General features: G+C 38.6%; 2 protein-coding genes and 1 pseudogene across 3 annotated transcripts in view; all 3 read right to left on the minus strand.

Annotated features, from left to right (window-relative positions):
• The window catches only part of LOC306867653 (uncharacterized protein), a 42,056-nt gene extending 37,594 nt beyond the window's left edge, over positions 1–4,462 (minus strand). Inside the window, exon 1 of the mRNA XM_079413448.1 lies at positions 4,384–4,462. The gene's annotated coding sequence lies outside the window, so the exon portion shown is untranslated. The remainder of the gene's footprint in view (positions 1–4,383) is intronic.
• Positions 4,463–4,971: 509 nt separating this feature from the next.
• Positions 4,972–7,954, minus strand: LOC306867523 (antihemorrhagic factor HSF-like; the record flags this gene model as incomplete). Its single annotated transcript, XM_079413199.1, has 7 exons — positions 4,972–5,658; positions 6,546–6,632; positions 6,745–6,858; positions 6,943–7,109; positions 7,209–7,296; positions 7,382–7,495; positions 7,781–7,954. The coding sequence occupies 7 exons, from the start codon at positions 7,952–7,954 to the stop codon at positions 4,972–4,974; spliced, it is 1,431 nt and encodes a 476-aa protein (XP_079269325.1).
• Positions 7,955–11,205: 3,251 nt separating this feature from the next.
• On the minus strand, positions 11,206–17,234 carry LOC306867654 (alpha-2-HS-glycoprotein-like; annotated as a pseudogene). The gene is made up of 8 exons (XR_013786128.1): positions 16,974–17,234; positions 15,557–15,664; positions 15,479–15,488; positions 15,353–15,427; positions 15,019–15,185; positions 13,749–13,865; positions 11,812–11,886; positions 11,206–11,697 (listed from the first exon to the last, which is right to left on the minus strand). The product of XR_013786128.1 is annotated as an alpha-2-HS-glycoprotein-like (transcript).
• Positions 17,235–20,383: the final 3,149 nt, after the last annotated feature.

The following is a 20,383-nucleotide window of genomic DNA, read 5'->3' on the forward strand; positions in this document are numbered from 1 at the left end:
ACAAGACTATTGTATGCCCTTAAACAAGGCCCACGATCACTGGAGAACCACATAAGAGAGTTTTTAGCCTTTGCTCATTATTCCAATTTACCGTACATTATTTTGATTGAGATTTTTTGTGATGGCATTAATCAGCCTCTGCAATCTCAGCTCAGACGCGAGGGTTCGCGTTCATCACTGAATTGTTTTTTTTGGACTTTGCTTTGTTGACTGTTGGCTCACTATTCACTGTGGGTGTCGCAGATGAGGATTGCGACACCGCATCTATGACTGAAATGGCGGACGCAGCAGAGCGCGCTCACAAGATGGCGGCGACAGCGGAGCCGGTTGAGAAAATGGCGGCCACAACAACACTCTGTCGTGTCATTGCTGCCAGTCATGCGTTAATTCCAATCACAGCTGACGTTAAAAAGCCAAGTCAAGTCACAGCTGATCCTCAAGAGCAAAGTAAAGTCACAGTTGATGATCATGAGTCAAGCAAGTCACAGTTGATCGCCATGAATCAAGCCACGTCTCCGCTGATCTGCCAGAGTCTCTTCACATCTCAGCTCACCCTCCAGAGTCTCTTCACGTCTCAGCTCACCCTCCAGAGTCTCTTCACGTCTCAGCTCACCCGCCAGAGTCTCTTCACGTCTCAGCTCACCCGCCAGAGTCTCTTCCCGTCTCCGCTCACCCGCCATAGTCTCTTCCCGTCTCCGCTCACCTGCCAGAGTCTCTTCCCGTCTCTGCTCACCCGCCAGAGTCTCTTCACGTCTCAGCTCACCCGCCAGAGTCTCTTCACGTCTCAGCTCACCCGCCAGAGTCTCTTCCCGTCTCCGCTCACCCGCCAGAGTCTCTTCCCGTCTCCGCTCACGCGGCAGAGTCTCTTCCCGTCTCCGCTCACCCGCCAGAGTCTCTTCCCGTCTCCGCTCACCCGCCAGAGTCTCTTCACGTCTCCGTTCATCCTCCAGAGTCTCTTCACGTCACCGTTGACCATCCAGACTCCTGTCATGTCCTGTCCACCACACCCAGATATTCAAGGTCAGTCCTTCAGGATCCTAGACTGGCATCTATCATGGAGTATCCACCGCTGGTGTCAGTACGAGCAGCTGGTATCCCTAAACCAGCACTTATCCCTTCGAGTCCCTATGTTCCTCAAATGATTTCCCTGCCTAAGGCGCTTTCCATGATGGGGATCGCTTTTTGGTGTGTTTGGGCTGCTTACACCACCACCGAATCTCCCAAAGGCGGCGCCCACTATGGTATCTTCAGAGGTGGTGGCTGATGCTGCAGAACCTTCTGAGGTAGTGGCACTCGCTGTTATGTTTCCAGAAGCTATGGCACCTGCTGCAGTTTCTCCAGAGGTGGTGGCACAAGCCGCAGAACCTCCCCAAGCGGCAGTGCTCGCTTCAGGTCCTAGCGTGGTGGTGGCGCCAAGCAATGCAATTACAGCCTGTCATGTAGCGGTCGGAGGAGCCGTTGCTGAACTCCCCCTGTTTCCTGATGGTACTGCTGTAGAACCTCCAGAGGTGGCAGCATCTGCTGCAGGACCTCCAGAGGCGTCAGTGGTATCAGTCTGTGAATCCTCATCCTGTCCTCTCACGGCTATGGAGGCCATCTGTGAATCCTTCTCCTGTCCCGATTCAGCCGAGGAGGCTACCTATGAACTCTGCCTTGTCAATCACAGCCAAGGACTTTGTCCGCAAACTTTATGACTGTCCTGTTACTGATGAACTTGCTATGTGCCCTAGTAACCTTGTCACAACCAAAGAGGTAACCTTTGAACACTTAATCCTGCCTGCTATGAACTCTGAAACCATGAATGAAAACTTTATTTGCTCCATTACTTCTGTCTCTGGCAGGTACTGGATAGACAGACAATTTACCAGTGGTCTCTTTGGCAATGTTTCTGGTTTTGAACTATCTGTCGGTCATGATTTAGTCATTGAATCTGTTGCTGAACCATCCATCTGACCAGTTTCCCTTAATGAGTCTGTTTATGAACTGCCTATCTGTTCAGTCTCAGTCAGTCAGTCAGCCTGTCCTTAAACTGTCTTCCTGTTCAGTTCAGGTCAATGAGTCTGATTTTAAACTGTCTGCGGTGCCAGTTTCTATCACTGAACTGTCTACCAATTTAGTACCAGTCAATGCATCCAATCGTGAACTGTCTGTTGGTTTAAATTCTGCAGTCAAATCTGATGCTGACTTATCCGTTGGTCCAGTCTCTAAGGAGCCTGAATGTGAAGTGTCAATCTGTCTAGTTTCAGTCCATGAACCTGATTTTGACTTGTCTACCTGTCACGTCTCAGTCAGTGAGCTTGGTTGTGAACTGTCTGCTTGTTCATTGGGCTCCAGGGAAACTGTTGATGAACTTCTTGTATTCCCTGCCTCGGTCTTTGAGACCGAAAATGCTATGTCTGTCGCTTGTATCTCAGTTTTCCCTAGGCTCCAATCTCTGCTATGGGTTCCTGATCCGTTGTGGTGTTCTCCTATTCCGCTGTGGTGCTTCTCTGATCCGTCGTGGTGCTCTCCTGTTCCGTCGTGGAGGTCTTCTGCCCTGTCTGCTCTGCACTGGTGGGCTACTGCTCGCTCTGCTCCACCATGGAGGTCGGCTGTCTGGCTCTGGTGGTCTTCTGCTCCGCCATGGTGGCCTTCTGTCCTGCTCTGGTGGTCTACTGCTCCGCCGTGGGGATCCTCGGACCCGTCTACTCTGCTATGGTGGTTCTCTACTCCACCCGTTCTGCCGGCTCCATCATGGTCCTCCAACGGGTCCATGGACTTTCATTCGCTCGCCACCAGAGGTCACTCTTCCATCACATTGTCTCTCACACCACACAGACTGTTATACATTACCCTGGACTGCATTTCCCATCATCCATTGCACTGACGACACACACACAGCTGATTGCACTATTCACGCTCACACCTGAGAATTATCTCACAATCACACACCCTACTTAAACCATGGACTTCCTCTTCCTCTCTGCCAAGTATTGTCCTGCGTATAACACTCTCCTAGTGTTAGCTGCTCTACCAAGCCTGTCTGTGTTTGTTTAGCGCCGAGTCTGGTTCTGCGTTTAGCACTCTCCAAGTGTTAGCTGCCTTACCGAGCCAATCTGTGTTCTCTGAGTCTAAGTTTAGTTTATTTTGTTTATCATCTAGTTTCCTGTTTCCTGCCCTTGTATTGTGGATTAACCCTTGTCTCACCTTTTCGGACTCTTTGTATACCTCGTTTGGATTTTTGCTCAGGTGATCGGACTACCACTCTTCTCAAGCCCTCTGGATATCGTTCGCTGATCTAAGACCCATGCTTGCCCTAAGGATTACTACGTGTCTTGCCCCTGCCATATCTGTTTGCTGTTTATTGAACTATGCCTGTTTATGACCACTCCTTTGAATAAAACTTGCACATGGATCCACACGTCTTGCGTCTCGTCCGTCCCTTTACAGTTATAAAGCTGAATTAAAATAACATAAATATAGCTTAAGCAATTACATGAACGAAGAAAAATGGAATAAAATAAATAAATAGTCATTTTCGCGGAATATATTTGACTTAATTCACAGAAATGGAAAAAAAATGTGACAACTTCTATACGCCGTGTTTGTTCATTTTCTAATTTAATAAGTTCACGAAAAGGAAATCGATAGCCTATATGGCAGAAAGCGACATCTGTTTGCTTTCTTTATTTTGTAAAGCATAGTATTTTGTTGTTATTGTGACTGTACACAAATAAAAGTAGATCCTTATATTTCATATGATGTCTCACTCTTAATCTTTGTTTGTGCTGTCATAAGGAACAAATTCAAGTGTTCGTGCAGGCGCACACCTCTCTCACCCACGCACACACAACATATTAAGCATCGCAGCCTGTTCATTATCAAAATAAAATAAGCCAACCAAACATAGCCTATAAAAAGTTAGGCTACGCTACTCAATTTAAATAGTCCGAAGTCCATTGCGTTCACTCACCAAACACTTGGAAGATTTACTTGCAACGAAGTTAAAATCAAAATAAATAATAGTTTAATATTCAAATACATCATGAATATGGAAACATTTTTGAGTGGATTCGTGCAGAATATGAGAGATAGGGGTTACACTTTATTTCGATAGTCCACTTTAGACATGCTACTAACTATAAGTAAGTTTGTAACTACATGTCAACTACATGTCAACTAATTATCATTAAATTGCAACTACATATCTACTAACTCTCAGAGTAGACTGTTAGGGTAGGTTTAGGGTTAGTAGAAGAAGTTGACGTATACTTGCAAAGTTTCTGATAGTTAGTATATTGTATGTTGTGGACCCATCAAAATAAAGTGTTAGAAGATATTAAACAGACAGTCTACTAATACTCTAATGACTGCTAGTTGACATGTAGTTGCAAAGTTACTTACTGTTAGTAGAATGACTAAAGTGGACTATCGAAATAAAGTGTTACCGAGATAGGCAATGTGAGCCCAACGACCGTTCCAGTTTCAGCAGCAATGAATTTGTTTTGGGTTGATGTTGTACTTGTACTATTTTTCATTCGTTTTCTGAATACCATTCAATTTAAAGGATTTGTTAGCCTAACTAATTTGTGAGCAGAACTAAAATAGCTTTTAGTAATGTTTATCTGTATTTATAATGTAAGTAAACATTTAGACCAGCTTTATTTACCAGCATTTTACATTAGGCTATTCATGAATGTAATAAAATATGACTTGTGAAAAAACGATAGCGACTGAAAATTAACTCCATTTTTGAGTTTATCCGCTTACCCTTAAACACACCCAGGTATGTCACATAACCTGCTTCCTGGAATACCCCCCTGCTCTCAGCAGGTTAAATTTGCTCAACCATATCTAATGAAGATAAATGCTGTACATTTGAAAATAAACATCACATAAGTAGCAACGGCTGCCGAACATGCTTTATTGCACAAAGCATAATATTACCCATTGCAGTATTTATTACACTGTACATTAATTATTCAAAGGTCTCTACACAGTGGGTTTAAAGAGTGGATCCTCGCTGATGACCTGCTTGAGGAGTCCGTTTTGGATGTCGGACTGTGCAGGACACTCGGGGGACATGGTATTAGGGAAGGGGTAGATGGTGGGTTCCCTTTGTCCTGGTATCTGGGGGTCAGGGTGGAACGGGAGGGTGGAGGGCTGCTCTGGTCCTGCAGCAGGCTTGTCAGGGAAGGATGGAAGGGTCATGGGCTTATCGATGGGAGGAAGGACATTGACCATGCCATCAAGACGCCTAACTGTGGTTTGATTCTCATGATCGTGGTGGTGGTGGTGGTGGTGCTCGTGCTCATGGAGGTGTCTGTGTTTGTGCTCGTGGTCCAGGACGAGCTCATGGTCATGTTCATGCGTCTCGCCCTTTTTGTGACCATACTGGTGGTGATGGTGCTCCCACTCGTCCTGACCGTGCTCATGGGCTTTGGCGTGATGGGCATGAGCATGGTCATGATCGTGAGAGTGGGTGTGTCCGTAGCCTTTGCCATGTTCGTGTGTGTGGTTGAGGCCTGAGGTGTGTTCATGGTCATGTTTGTGTGCGTGGGGTTTGGTGTGGTCATGGTCATGGTCATGGTCATGTCCAGTAGATGAGCCAGTTGTGTTGCTATGGCTGTGGTCCAGTTCACCTCCAATCAAGTGTTTTTTCTTCTCATCTCCAGCAACCTAAAAGCAACAATGAATTACAATCAAAATGAGAATATGCTAGAAAGTATGAAAGAATAACTTTGTATTTTTATAATGTCAGTAGTATATGTAAATAAGCAACGTATATTCTTTCTTCGTGTTACCTGCACCAAGACATGCTCATTTATTTGTCAGCAAAGTTTCTCCGGATGACTTTTGACAGCTTTAGAGCTTTTGTGAAAACTGTAGATCATACATCCACATTTTTGTGTGCCTAAAATGTGTGCCTTGTACATAATATTCCACGACTGTTTTGGGGTTTATGTAAATGCTTTATTTTTTAAGATGAACTGTTTTTTCCAAAGCATTGTTAGATGCCAGTGTTTCCTGTCAGCAAACAACAATTATTTAATTTCAAAAGCAGTATCATAACTATTAAACTATTTATTTTTATGAGTTTAAAACTAGTATTTAACCTCAGAATGATCTCAAAGTAAAAAGAGGTGCTAAAGTCTGATTTTATGGTGGCTGTGCTTTAAATTAAATGATTATAATCTTAATTAACGTGAAGAAGGATTTCAAAAGTCTGACAGTAATCAGTGTTGAGAACTACTGTAAGGTTAACCCTGCCTGATTTAAATGTTTGAAAATGATTAACAGTTGAAAACATTAGAAATTTAGAAAAGTAATCAAATGTAATCAGTTACATTTATTTAATAAAGTAATTTAAACAGTTACACAACTTATTACATTTTAAACAGGATAACTTGGTAATCTGTAACCTATTACATTTACAACACCAATATATATACTGCTTTCTACTGCATTGACAGCCACGGTTTATTAAAACTTGACAGTGGTGGACCAGCCCTTTAAGAAAAATGATTTGTTTTGATCACAAACACACTGGAAATGGGAGATCTTACCTCTGGTTCAAAGATTTCACACTGAACACTGAGGTGCTCCTCACCGGTGGCTGTGACTGAGTGAGAGGCTTTGCAGAATCCTTTGTGCTAAATGGTGAAAGATCAGCAACATATGCCTTACACATTCCTTTTTATTGGACGAACACAACATGTGATGACTATCTGTATGCATCTCCTACTGAAGTGTCTTGTCACTTACCGCAAACTCACATGCCATAACCTCACATTTAGAGACATCAGCAATATTGGTTTTGGAAGAGCAGACCGTCTCTTGGATGGTGAACTCCACACTGTAGAATCTTCCAAAGTGAAGCTACCAAGATGATCATATCCAGTGATGAAGTTCTACAAAATATTGTTCTTCCTCATTCTTTTTCATGCTTATTTATTAACTTACCTGAGAGAAAACTCTTGTAATGTTCAGTGGAACAAAGTAATTTGCCAAGCCACTCTCGTTATTGTATTTCTCCATGCCCATTTTCACTGTCCTCAAGGCTGCTTCATGATCCACGGGGAGCTGTACAGGGCAATCTGGGCACCGTTCTCTGATTTTAGAGGCAGGCACTGCCAAGGGAGAACGTATAATAAAATAGCATGTGTAAGCATTTGATGATTAAAAAAAAAAAAAAAAAAAACAACAGCTGGCTGGTGCTTGGTTAATACCTGGTCTCACAGTACAGCTATACTTGTACAGGCGGGTCACTCTGTGAACTCTGCTCATGTACATAACGGCCTTGCATTGTCCATAGACCTGTTGATTGAAAAGGCTGTTAAAATTAAGAATAAGCATCATTAACAAGTTATTTTATGTTTTTTAAGAATTAGCAAAACCATACCGGGTACTCTTCAGGGTTTCGGATTTCACAGTTTCTCCAGTTTTTCTTGCTGATGACATGACAATTGGTCTCCAAAACATCAAATGTGAGATAGAAGACAATCCCTGTCTCTCCCTAAAAGAGTGAGAAAGTTTCATAAACATTTGTAAAAATCTATGCGAAGGTATTGGATCCCTATTGATAGACACCAGATTAAAATATAATTTAACCAAACAATTTCAGTTGACCCAGAATGTTATTTGATTCTTAAATGATTGCTTTGTATTAATTGGTTCCCTAGAAACAAATCTGAGATTAAATGACTATTAAATTATTGTAAATTATTACTTTTTTAATAGTGAATGTTAATTTAGAATGTAAAATTATCCATCAGAACATGAGAACCTGAAAATGACTCACATGCTTCATGTAATGGACATTGCTGAGACGATCAAGGCTGAAAACGTATCCCTCTGTGCGGTCCAGATTGATTTTGTTCATAGCTTCAGCGGCAGCACCACTAGCTACTGCATCTTGGCAGGATCCAGGGGTCAGAACATCCACAGGGGCCCCATTGACGCACAGGAAGGCCATCATCAATACCAGACACTGCTTCATGGTGGAGCTGCAGTCTTTCTCCCAGACACAGTGACAAAATCTAGATGGTCCATGGAAGCTTATATATACGTCCTATAAAGCCTTCTGTCTTCTCCTGATAGGTTACTGACACATGATTCAGTTTCAAGCAACATCACAGCCCCCATACACTCACTCTTATCAGTGGGCTCCACAATGACTGTGATCATATGGATGATTGATTAAAGGAGAGGGCAGTTTGCAACACGCTGTGGTCCTGAATAGCTTACTGCTGGATGCCGAGTTCAAATACCTCCAGAGTTTGTGAACTGCTGCTGTACCCTAAATCAATTCAAATGAGGATTTTGTAACACTTCACTTGTTGCAACATGAGGTTTTATCTTGCTGCACTGACATTTTTGGAGGGTCTTTCTCAGGAAACAATGCCATTTGTGTGCTGTGCATGTCCCCAATGATTAACTACTGATTTAATTAACAGGATACTAAACTTTACATCATTTGACACTGTTTAGTGTGTGTGTGTGTGTGTGTGTGTATGTGGTTTATGAGGACACAAATGTGTATAATGACATGGGTATGACAGAGGTATTACAATATGAAGGTGGTTTATGAGGACACTGCCTATGTCCCCGTAATTCAAAAGGCTGAAAAAACATACTAAATGGTGTTTTTTTGAAAATCTAAAAATGCACAAAGTCTCCTATGAGGGCTAAGTTTAGGTGTAGGGTTGGTGTAGGGCAATAGCACACACAGTTTGTTCAGTATAAAAACCATTACGCCTATGGAGAGTCCCCATAAACCACAAAAACCAACGTGTGTGTGTGTGTGTGTGTGTATAAATATATATATATATATATATATATATATATATATATATATTTGCAATTTTCCAATTGTTCACCACTACATAATTAATTCCTCTAATCTTGATTAAAATAAAATAAAATATTAAAATAAAAATTATTATATTAGAAATATATGCTACTACTACAAAGTACTCCATTTCAATGTCTGTGTATTTTTACTTATAAAATGCATTTTTGTAAATTACAGAATTTGTTTATATAGTCTGTGATGGTTTTATTTATTACCCTCTGAATGCAAAACTTGAATAAATTGTACTATTGTACAATATTCTATTATATTTTGTAGTATATTGTACTTATGACTGGTTTAAATACTATTGTGCTTTGGGGTAAGGTTTAGGTTTCGTAGTAATGAATAACTTTTGATACTTTGCTGTTTGTATTTTAGGGCACTGTTTTCTAAGAATGAACCCTGAAACCTTATCTTCTAATCCAATTTTTTAGATAAACAAATTTTCTTCTAATACAATGTCATTACACTATCGAGAGAAGTATTGTGTTGATGATTTCATTGTTCTTAAGACTGTGCCTCAGTTTGTAACTAAAAAAAAAAAAACGTGAAGAACACTACATTTTAAATGTATTCATCATGTATATTGATTTCTAAACATTGCACGTTATTTTTAAACTCTTCCATGTAAACATAACATTATTTCACAGTGATCTCTGGACTGTGCTACTCGGAGCTGTAAAGTAAATATCATGTTGTTGTAGAGATGTTGTGAACACAATATTTTGTATGATTAAAAGGGTCGTTTGATAGGATATATAATCCTCATGTAATGCTAAGAAAGTTTAAAAATGAACAGTTTTGTGTTGCTTCCTCTTCACATGAGCTGCACAAACTTGTTCTGTATATTATACAGTATATTAATACTGTATAATATAATATGTTTGTTTTCTATATAGGTATTAACTGAACCTTCAATAACAGCCTGTTTACAAAGTTTACTTTACATTGTGTCAGTCCACAATGAAATATGCTGAACAAACTGGTAAAATCAGACTGAATATTTCAGAGAAACTTCAGTCTCTTATTTCAAATGTTTGAGATTTTTCAGAAACATGTGCAAATAAAGGGATTTCACAGCCAGGAGAAGCACAATGTTTATGACTCTTAATTCTTAAAGCTGCAGTCCGCAAGTTTTGCCTCTTTGTCTCCATCTCTGTTTGAAACCTGTAATTGCAGGTATTTGCTTAATTATTTTCTTTACGTGGTTTGTGCGAATTAATCTAATGTTTTGATGTGTGGCTGTCAGTCACCACACCGGTGTGGATACTGTACTTAGGAATCACAGATTCTACGTTTTGAAGTTTGACCCAAATAAGAATTTTCACCGGATATTGTCATCTGAACAAGTAACATGTCTGCCCCTTTTGTTTTGACCAATTGAGGAATAAAAACATAACAATAAATCGTGCTACCAATTGTGATTAAATTTAATGATCGCTTAGCTCATATCACATCAAACCATGCAAATTATTATTATTGTTATACTTTGTTCTTTGTTAAAATACAAATCTTGTGTAATCCCACGTATCTGTAATCAGGTGCACATGTAAAACTGGAATAATCTAATTTCAGTCACATGTGTTTCATAAAATCATAATCCTTTCTGGATTACAATCTGCCATCAAAATTATTAATTTAATTATTCCAGCTGCTGTGAGAAAAGGCTTTTTGGTTCATTTGTAAGCAAAAAAAGTTACAGACTGCAGCTTTAATTCTAAACTCTTAATTCTTTTGGTGTTAAGAATAATAGCATCTGCTGCTATCTCATTGTGACAGAAAACATGGCTGATCGTGTGTTGATGCATTCATCACCACAGCAAATGGTCTCTATGGACTAAAGAGAGAAGTTAAAGTATGTTTTCTTAGTCATCAGACAATCTTATCTCAAAAGATCAAGGAGAATTGGATTGCTCATGCGTAATGGTTAGAGTGCCGGACTTGTAACCCGAAGGTCGCAGGCTCGGTACTTGGCAGGAAATGTAGGTGGGGGGGAGTGAATGAACAGCACTCTCTTCCACCCTCAATTCCCACAACTGAGGCATCGAAACCCCAATTGCTCCAACAGTGCTGCAGCAAAAATGTGTGTGTGTGTGTGTGTTCAATGCATACTGCCATACGTGTGCATTTAGATGGGTTAAATGCAGAGCACAAATTCCAAGTATGGGACACCATACTTAGTCTACACATCACATTTGTTTGTTTTTTGTTTTTTTAAGATTGGCAACTTTTACAGGTATCCTGACTTGAACTTACAGTTACATGTGATTTGGTTTTCTTGTCACAGCAGTTTTGTAATATTACAACACCCAAAATGTCAGCTGTGATCTCAGCTGTGTTTTGAGACCATTATCACTCATTAACCACACAGGTCAGTAAAGAATATTTATTGGACTAAACATTCTGGAGACATTATCATTTTTATGTTGTTCAGTTTTGAATGTTTGCTCTTTCAAACCTTGCAATATGGGATGAAATCTGAATGTTCCTCCATAGATTTTAGTGATAGTTACTGAGGAAGAGGTGATTGAGGAAGAGGACGTACAAACCCTGCAGAGCCTCCGCAGAGACGTGGTGGAGGGAAGGGGCAGATTGGATAAATAGAGGGGTGTATTTTTACAAAGCCATGGCATGGGAACTCATGGCGGCCCTCAGGCGCTGATTCTGGAACTCCTGAAGGGCCTTTTGGACAGAGGTGTGGATGTTCTGGACTCCCCCTTTGGTCTGGTGTTTTGTCCTTGTGGTCATGGCCTTCATGTCCTGGGCGATGTGGGTGAACGTCCTGGACGATGTCCTGATGGGGGACCATGGGATATACAGTCTCTTCTTGACTGAGCTGGGTGTTTCATTGGATGAGTTATGTTCTGGAAACAAATAGAGAAAAGGCATTTTATTTTATTTTATAGGCATTTTATAGACATGATAAAATAACTGGGTCTTACTGGTCCAGTTTAAGAGTGTGTTATTGAGATGTCTACCTGAGCTTCATAAATCTCACATTCCACTACTGGTTCCTCATCTCCGACCTTGGAGGACTTACAGAAGCCATACCGCTAGAGAAAGAGAGAGAGGTATTGAAAACTACATACTTAAAGGGTAAGTTCACCCAAAAATGAAAATTAGCCCATGATTTATTCATCCTCAAGCCATCCTAGGTGTATATGACTTTCTTTTTTCAGACGAATCCAATCGGAGTTATATTAACAAATATCCAGAAGACAATAAAGCGCATCCATCCATAATAAAACGTGCCTCACGCGGCTCCGGGGGGTGAATAAAGGCCTCCTGTAGCGAATCGATGCGTTTTTGTAAGAAAAATATCCATATTTAAAACGTCATAAACACTTTTCTCTAGCTTGCGCTAACTGTCGTACATGGAAGCAATTCCGGCGGATGACGTAGGATTTATGCGTTCGCATGCGCCGGTGATTAGTGTCGAGCGCAGAGGAAAGAAAAAACAAAACATGAATAAGAAGTACAAATGAGAATTTGTAAAGAAAAATGTCGGAGGATTTCGATATAAGCCAAGAGAAGACTGGTTTTCCTCTGCTAAAGTAAGGAAACTTTGCTTCCTTTGCTCCTGTAAACAAACGTTGGTTCTTGTGAGACTAGCAAATTTGCACTGGAGCTAACACTATGCCGACGTCCTACGTCATCCACAGGAACATTTTGCATGTATGACAGTTAGCGGAAGTTAAAAAAAAGTGTTTAAAGTTTTAAATATCTTTCTTACAAAAACACACTGATTTGCTACAGGAGGCCTTTATCCCCCCCCCCCCCCCCGCTGGAGCCATGTGAGGCACTTTTTATTATTGATGGATGTGCTTTATTGAACTTCTTTTGGACTGTTGACAAAAAAAACAGCCATTCACTGGCATAATAAAGTTTGGAAGAGCCAGGACCATTTTTAATATAACTCCGATTTAATTTGTCTGAAAGAAGAAAGTCTTATACACCTAGGATGCCTTGAGGGTGAGTAAATCATGGGCTAATTTTCATTTTTGGGTGAACTAACCCTTTAATGAAGTTGCCTATACTGTTAAGGCAAAACACTACCGGTGAATTGTGTAAAATCACCATAATTTACCCATTGATTAATCACAATACATTAAGATAATTGTTTTGTATTACAAGTTTTCAGAAAGGTTATGTTTAAATATGCAAATGAGACATTTTCTATTCAATGCACTAATTTGTATGTATTTCAGAATTCTTGTTTCATTTTGTTGCCATATATTTTATCAGAATATTGTCAACAATCAGAACCATATTTTAGGAATAAAATGAATCATATTTTTAGGAATAAAGTGTTATATAAATCCGGCAAATGATATATGAACATACCCCTGTGTAAAAGCCTTCAGAATATAGATAAAACTGTAAAGTTTGGTGTATGTAAGTGCTACTGAAGTGGAGAGCAAACTCACAGCCTTTAAAGATGTATTGAAATTGAAATCTTCAGACACAAATAGATAAAATGTAAGAAAAAAAAACTAAAAAAACTAAACATAATCTGCATTTTTGTATGTTTTCTTTACACTAGTCTTACATTAGACATGTTATGAAAGCCAAATATAACCCAAAATTTTCAAATTGACCAGTGCCTGAAAAAAATATTATTTTGTCTTTAGCATCTTGCCTTAAAGGAATAGTTTACCCAAAATATTGTCATCAATTGCTCACCCTAATATCATTCCAAACCTGTATAATTTAATTATATTACTATAATTAAAGGGATATTTTACCGAAAAATTTACATTTTGTCATCATTTGCTCACCCTAATGTCATTCCAAACCTGTATGAGTTTCTTTCTTATGCTGCACACAAAAAGAAGATATTTTGAAGAATGCTGGTAATCAGACAGTTGATGGTGACTCCCATAGAAGGGAAAGAATTAACCTCTTGTTCACTTACAGCCTGATCCCCACATAAAGCCTTGCATGATTCTTCATTCTGGGGCGCCTCCTTCTTTGTACAGTTTGTCTCCATAATGGCAAAATCAGCAAAGAAGCTCTGACCCAAAAACATCCACTAAGACAACAGACAAATATTTTGTTAACATACAAACCACTTACAAGCAAAGAGCATAATGACCATATTCAAAAAGTTGTCTGTTTATGTCACAGTAATGTCTGATACAACAGAATTGCTGTGGGAGGCCAGAAACATCTACTCAAGATGTAATATAAATTCTCACACTTTGGTGGTTGTAGAGTTAGTTTTTGCGGTGTGTTGAGATGTAAAATTACACTCTTGTATTCTGTAGAGGAGCTTTGAATCAATATCTTATTGTACGAAGTGCTATATAAATGCCGTAAATGTGATTTTACTTGACTTGTTCCGCACCTTGGCCCTAGTCAGACTTTTCAGCCGACAGATCAGTGGCGGACCCACCGGTGGGAGAGATCACTCTGATTGTTGTTCAGCTTATTAAAATGGCGTATGAAAAGAATGACGAAAGCAAGTGAACATCTAAATCAAGAGCATAAACACAGAAGGCTCTTCTCATTTTTTTTATCTTCATCTGTGATCATTTATATCGAATACATCTGTGGTGTGCGAGATTGGTGTGAAAATGCTAAGCAAGCACAGCCCTAGCTCTCTGGTTCCCCTTATTGAATGACGAATGCAGGATACCACCAGCAGCTGGTATGGAGAGTTATTTTCTCTCATTTTCTCTGAGGCACAGAACATACATGCTAGTTGTCAGTAGTCTTTGTGGTGAGTTCAAGCTCAACTTTTACTTTTTGGCTCAGACACACGTCTTGAGGCAACAACACAGCAGCTCTTGTCAGCGTTAGATTTTTGACATCAGTTTGTTGTGTCTGGGCCTTTACCTTCAGTTGTCTGAGTCAATACATTCAGTATTCAAGTGGAATAACAAAGTTCATTTGGCGTACATTTCAAAAGTTTGAAGCAGCTTCCCAAAGCGAACTTTCTGCAAAAGAACTACCAAACATCGCTATGATCAGATACTTTCTTAACTGTCAAAATGCAACTCATTAAGACCTTGATATACTCATGGCGAAGTTCTTCTGAGAAAAACTTCGCCATGAGTATATCAAGGCCTTAATGAGTTGCATTTTGACACAACTTTGGAATGAAATGATGTGTCACTAGAAGCATTTCCGCTCATGTAGTTGCGTTAAATATTCAAGCTTAAAACAAGTTTGAGAGACATCACCTGTGTGCTGATCCTTCCCACTTCCATCAGTTTATAGTAAGACTTGTGATTAGATTCTTTGTTGAATTTCTGCAGGGCCGTTTTCACACTCTTCAGACCCTTCGGGTCATGCAAGGGCAGTAGACTGGGGCAATCAGGGCATTTTGTCACAAGTATTTCATGTGAAGCTGGGACAAAATACAGGAGCAATATACAATCACGATGTAACTTATAGGAGATGCATTACCTTTTCTGTACTCTTTAACAAAGTGACCTTAAACATTACTATGGGTTCTTTGAAAGGCTAGATATGTCAAGTTTCTAAAGAAAAAAATCATTCTATTGATTTGTTTACCTGGTTCGGTGTCACAGATGTAGCGCTTCACAGTTGCTTCTCCCTCAAAACTGGAGACGGTCACATTACATTTTGCTGTCACTTAAAGGAGACATTAAAAGTTTGTCAAATAGATGCACAACTTACAAAAGTCACTCTATTCATTGTGAAAAAAGGCAGTATTTGTCAAATTAGGGTTTGGAAGATCTGTGATGTTCATCTCACCGTCTCTGTCTCGATTCTAGTGTTACACTGATCTAATGGTTTGGGATTCACAATGTGGCCTTCAGTTTCCTCTAGAGTTATTCCCAAGACGACCTCACAAGGATCAGTCTGCACAAAATCAAGAGAATTTGTAGCATTTGCAGATCATATTTTTTTTTCTTTAATTTATCTTCTTTTTCTGTGGTTGTAATCACTCTTTTAGACCTTATGTACCGTACAGGTACTTCTCAAAAAATTAGAATATCATGAAAAAGGTCAATATTTTTTGTCACTCATTTCAGAAAGTGAAACCCATATAATATATAGATTCATTACACATAGAGTGAAATATTTCAAGCCTTTATTTCTTGAAATTTTGATGATTATGACTTAAAACTCAAAATTCAGTGTCTCAGAAAATTTGAATATTACATAAGATCAATAAAAAAAGGATATTTTAAACAGAAATATCAGGCTTCTGAAAAGTATGTTCATTTCTATGCACTCAATACTTGGTTGGGCCTCCTTTTGCATGAATTACTGCATCAATGCGGCGTGGCATGGAGTCAATCAGCCTGTGGCACTGCTCAGGTGTAATGGATATATTGATAGCGGCCTTCAGGTCATCTGCATTGTTGTTAGGAGAGTTTGCTGGCCAATCAAGCACAGTAACACCATGGTCATTGAACCAGCTTTTGGTACCTTTGGCAGTGTAGGCAGGTGCCAAGTCCAGTTATTTTTCTCCACAGCCCAGGTAAGATGCTTCTGACGTTGTCTCTGGTTCAGAAGTGGCTTGGTAGCTCTTTTCCTGAAGACGTCTGAGCGTGGAGACTCTTGATGCACTGACTCCAGCTTCAGTCCACTCCTTGTGAAGCTCTCCCAAGTGTTTGAATCAGCTTTGCTTGACAGTATTCTCAAGCTTGCGGTCATCCGTGTTGCTTGTGCACCTTTTCCTACCCAAATTCTTCCTTCCAGTCAACTTTGCATTTAATATGCTTTGATACAGCACTCTGTAAACAGCCACAGCTTTCAGTAATGACCCTCTGTGACTTACCCTCTTTGTGGGGGGCATCAATGTTCATCTTCTGGATCATTGCCAAGTCAGCAGTCTTCTCCATTATTGTGGTTTCAAAGAACAAGAGATACCTGGAATTTATACTGTAGAGATGGTCATTAATTGAAACTCAAATGTAAATATTCTAATATTTTGAGATACTGATTTTCGACTTTCATTAGCTGTAAGCTCTAATCATCAAAATTAAAACAAAACACATGTGAAATGTTTTACTTTACATGTAATGAATCTAAAATAAATGAAAGTTTAACTTTTTGACATAAGTTACAAGAAGAAATTTACTTTTTCATGATATTCTAATTTTTTGAGATGCATCTATAGATATGAAAACATCCACAGGAAGACACTATCACAAAACCTCACCTTCTTCTCTGCACTGCGACTGTCCAGTGAGACAAATTTGAATTTGTATCCATGGCGGTGATGGTCATTAATGAACCGCTCGGCTTCTAATGCCGTAATGTTGTCCTGATCTTCTTGGCACTTATATTGCACATCAGTTCCTGTCGGGAGGCTGGCCGCGTGTAGAGCCGAAATCAAAGCTGCTAATATCACCAGCTCTCTCATGCTGCACAGGGACATGAATGGTAAATCTTCAACCAAGAATAAGTCCTCCTCTATTGTCCAGACCTTTATAATATGCACTGCAGGGGAAATAAACAAACAATTTAGTGCCAGATATGCTTGCCAATGTAAATAACATCAAAAACTAATATAAAAGAGGGACAAGAGAGAGTGTCATGTCAGAGGGGACAGTTAACTCACTCTAAATATTAGCAGAATTCACTGTGACACTGATGTTTTGTTGGAATTAATGTAGTTTCTGAATTATGATTAATGGGTCATAATTTTTCAGACATCATTCTAATATGCAGATTTAATGCTCAATTATTATTAATCGTGGTTCTTTGATTTAAAGAGTTTTGGCTGCTTAATAGTTTTGAAACTGTGTGTACTGTCACTTTTGATCAATTTAATGCATCCTTAAAAACATTAGTTTCTTTCTTTTCTTTTTTTATTACAAACTTTTAGGGTTTTATTAAACCCTAAACTTGATTGGTACTGTCATTTCCACAAAAATATTAAGCAGCAAAAACGTTTTGAAACACTGATGATAATAAGAAATTAAAAATAAATTACTAAATAAATGCAGTCTTGGTGAGCATAAGAGACTTCTTTCAAAAACATATAAAAAAAAAACTGAATTGTTCCAAACTTTAGATCAGTAGTGTGTGTATACCCTTAATAACTCTAATATTTACAGTTTATGAGTCTTTTAGATCATGCAGATGAGTAGAGTTTTAAGGTTTTTGCTTCTTCTTCCTCTACAATGCATTTATACTATTTTGACAAATTGAAATAGAAGATAATTTGATCAAATATTATTTTATATGTAGCATTAAATAAGATAAGTGTCATTAATTTAAAGTTGCGTTGGCAAAATATTAAAAGGCTAGAACTGCCAATAGATATTTAAACGATTATATTTATTACACACTGTGCCAATTGAATTACATGATGTGGTCAGTCAAAATAACTGCAATTAAGCTGACAAAACAAAGTCCTTAAATGAAGGTATTTCAAAAACCTAACATTATTGTGATCCACAGAAAATACATTAGAAATCAATATAAACTTTATTTTATTTCCAGTTCATCCAACATATCAGAACTCTGTAGTCCAATCTATTTTGCAATCAAACTCTGACTTTGGACTCATGAGGCTTGAAGGTTGAGTTGCTTTAATAGTCATAGAATTGTTGAAAAGGACAGACTTTAATGGGGTCGAGTTATTATTAGTAATGAAGTTTCTACACTAATATCTTTGTGCTTAAATCTATTGACTGCCGTGGCGTGGTGTTACTGGCTCTCAATACTTTTAACTATATGTAATACCACTGACAAAATGTTTTTTTTTTTAATCCTAAAATGATTTACCTATGACCAATGTGCATGTTTTGGCACAAATGTAGTGATATTCATAAAATTGTTTTAATTTTTTCATTTATTTATTTATTTTTATTGTGGGGGTGTTAAAGGTGAGTGGTCAGCTCTGACAGATGAAAATCAATATTTTATCCAAACTGAGTAGGGTGAAGGTAAAGTTCACCTCCAAACAACCAATGAGAAGTAAAGCACTTGCATCATTTGGACTGCAAATGTTTGCTGAACTGATAAACAGAACCTGCTGTGACTTTACCCATGTGGAGGTAATTTACCCCATTAACTTTTTTTATTTGACCATAATGCAATCAATCAAAATCCGGTCTAACTTTTCATCACATACACACGGTTTGATGGCCTCTTACTACAATGAGTGAGGTTTTACAGAGCAACCGTATACCACAAGGACAACCCCAAAAACGTGGGAGTACAAGCTTTAAACGTTTCTTTGTTTTTAACTGCACAGAGCCAACAAAACAAAGAACTAAGACTCTGTCATGCCACTAGTGAATGATCAGGTCATGGGGTCCATTCAACAAAATGACATTGCACATCACATTTATTCAGCGGTGTTGTGAGAAGGATGTGCACATGTGTTTGTATTCCATGCATTGACTTGGGTAATTCTTTTTTTTTTAATATGCCCCCTTATTTTCCAAACAGGAACATGGGAGGAGTGGAATGGATATGTCTGATGCCTTCATCCAGTATTATAGCATGTGTTTGTGTTGACAAAAACAATGTATGTTTGTAATGATTTAAAAGCCATCAATATCCTTTGTATAATGTTATCAATCTAAAAAATCAGTTTACATCGTGTCAGATTAAGTGGTAAGTGTCTTTAGAGATCATTAATGGGGCATGAGTGTTACCTAGTGGCCTCTGTTGAGACAGCAGCTAAAAGTCTCACAGAAGCCATTCATTTATAAGCAGTATTCGGAGAGGAGGGCGGCTTCGGAACAAAAACAGGTTGAAAGCGACTGATTTAGGACCACATCGTCCTGAAGAACCCTTTTATGCTGAAATGTTTAGGGTTCTTTATTCTCGCCTTTTTGTTTTTCAAATCTGTAACTTTCAAAGCACCTCATTACTGATTAGGAGCTCAGCTATTCATCTACTCAGACTATCAGCACACTTCGTTCATTCGTAAATTTAAATATAAAATGTAACTTTTGAATTCGTAACTTTTCCAAACAAACATGCTCTCTTTACTTTTTTGGTCACATGTAAGTGTGAGCAGCTCTGTTAAGCTGAGGATAGGATACTTCTCTCCTAACAAGAAAGCAACAGAGATATTGAATTTATAACCCAAATTGTTAGTTTTTTAGTTATTACTTGGGTTTTGCGTAAATATCACACCAAAATGATGGACATAAAGGCATCATAGAGGATTGTGAAGATATTTCACTGGAATTTGGTCTTTATCACATCTATTGTCTGTTCGTGTCTTACTTCTTTGTTTATTTATTCATATTCAAAGTCAATTGCCATTTATTAATGTATTCAGCTAATAACTGTTGTTAAGAGCACTGACATTTTGCTACAATTCAACGTCAATAAAAACATTACCTGTGTCACACAACATGCTGCTGTTGTCGTTGATGTTTTAATGTAAAACCCTAATAGAGGCTGTAATAATTATTGTAATAATTAACTGTAATACTGTAATAATTAAACACTATTAATAATCAATCAATAAAAATAATACTAATAATAATAATATTAATGATAGAAATACACTATGTTAATATTAATCGAAATAAACATTAAAAATGTCATTTAGAACACCATTAGGGACCTATAGCATTTTCAAAGAATGGTCCTTTATAG

Source organism: Barbus barbus, assembly GCF_936440315.1.
Source record: "Barbus barbus genome assembly, chromosome: 49".
Classification (NCBI taxonomy): Eukaryota; Metazoa; Chordata; class Actinopteri; order Cypriniformes; family Cyprinidae; genus Barbus; species Barbus barbus.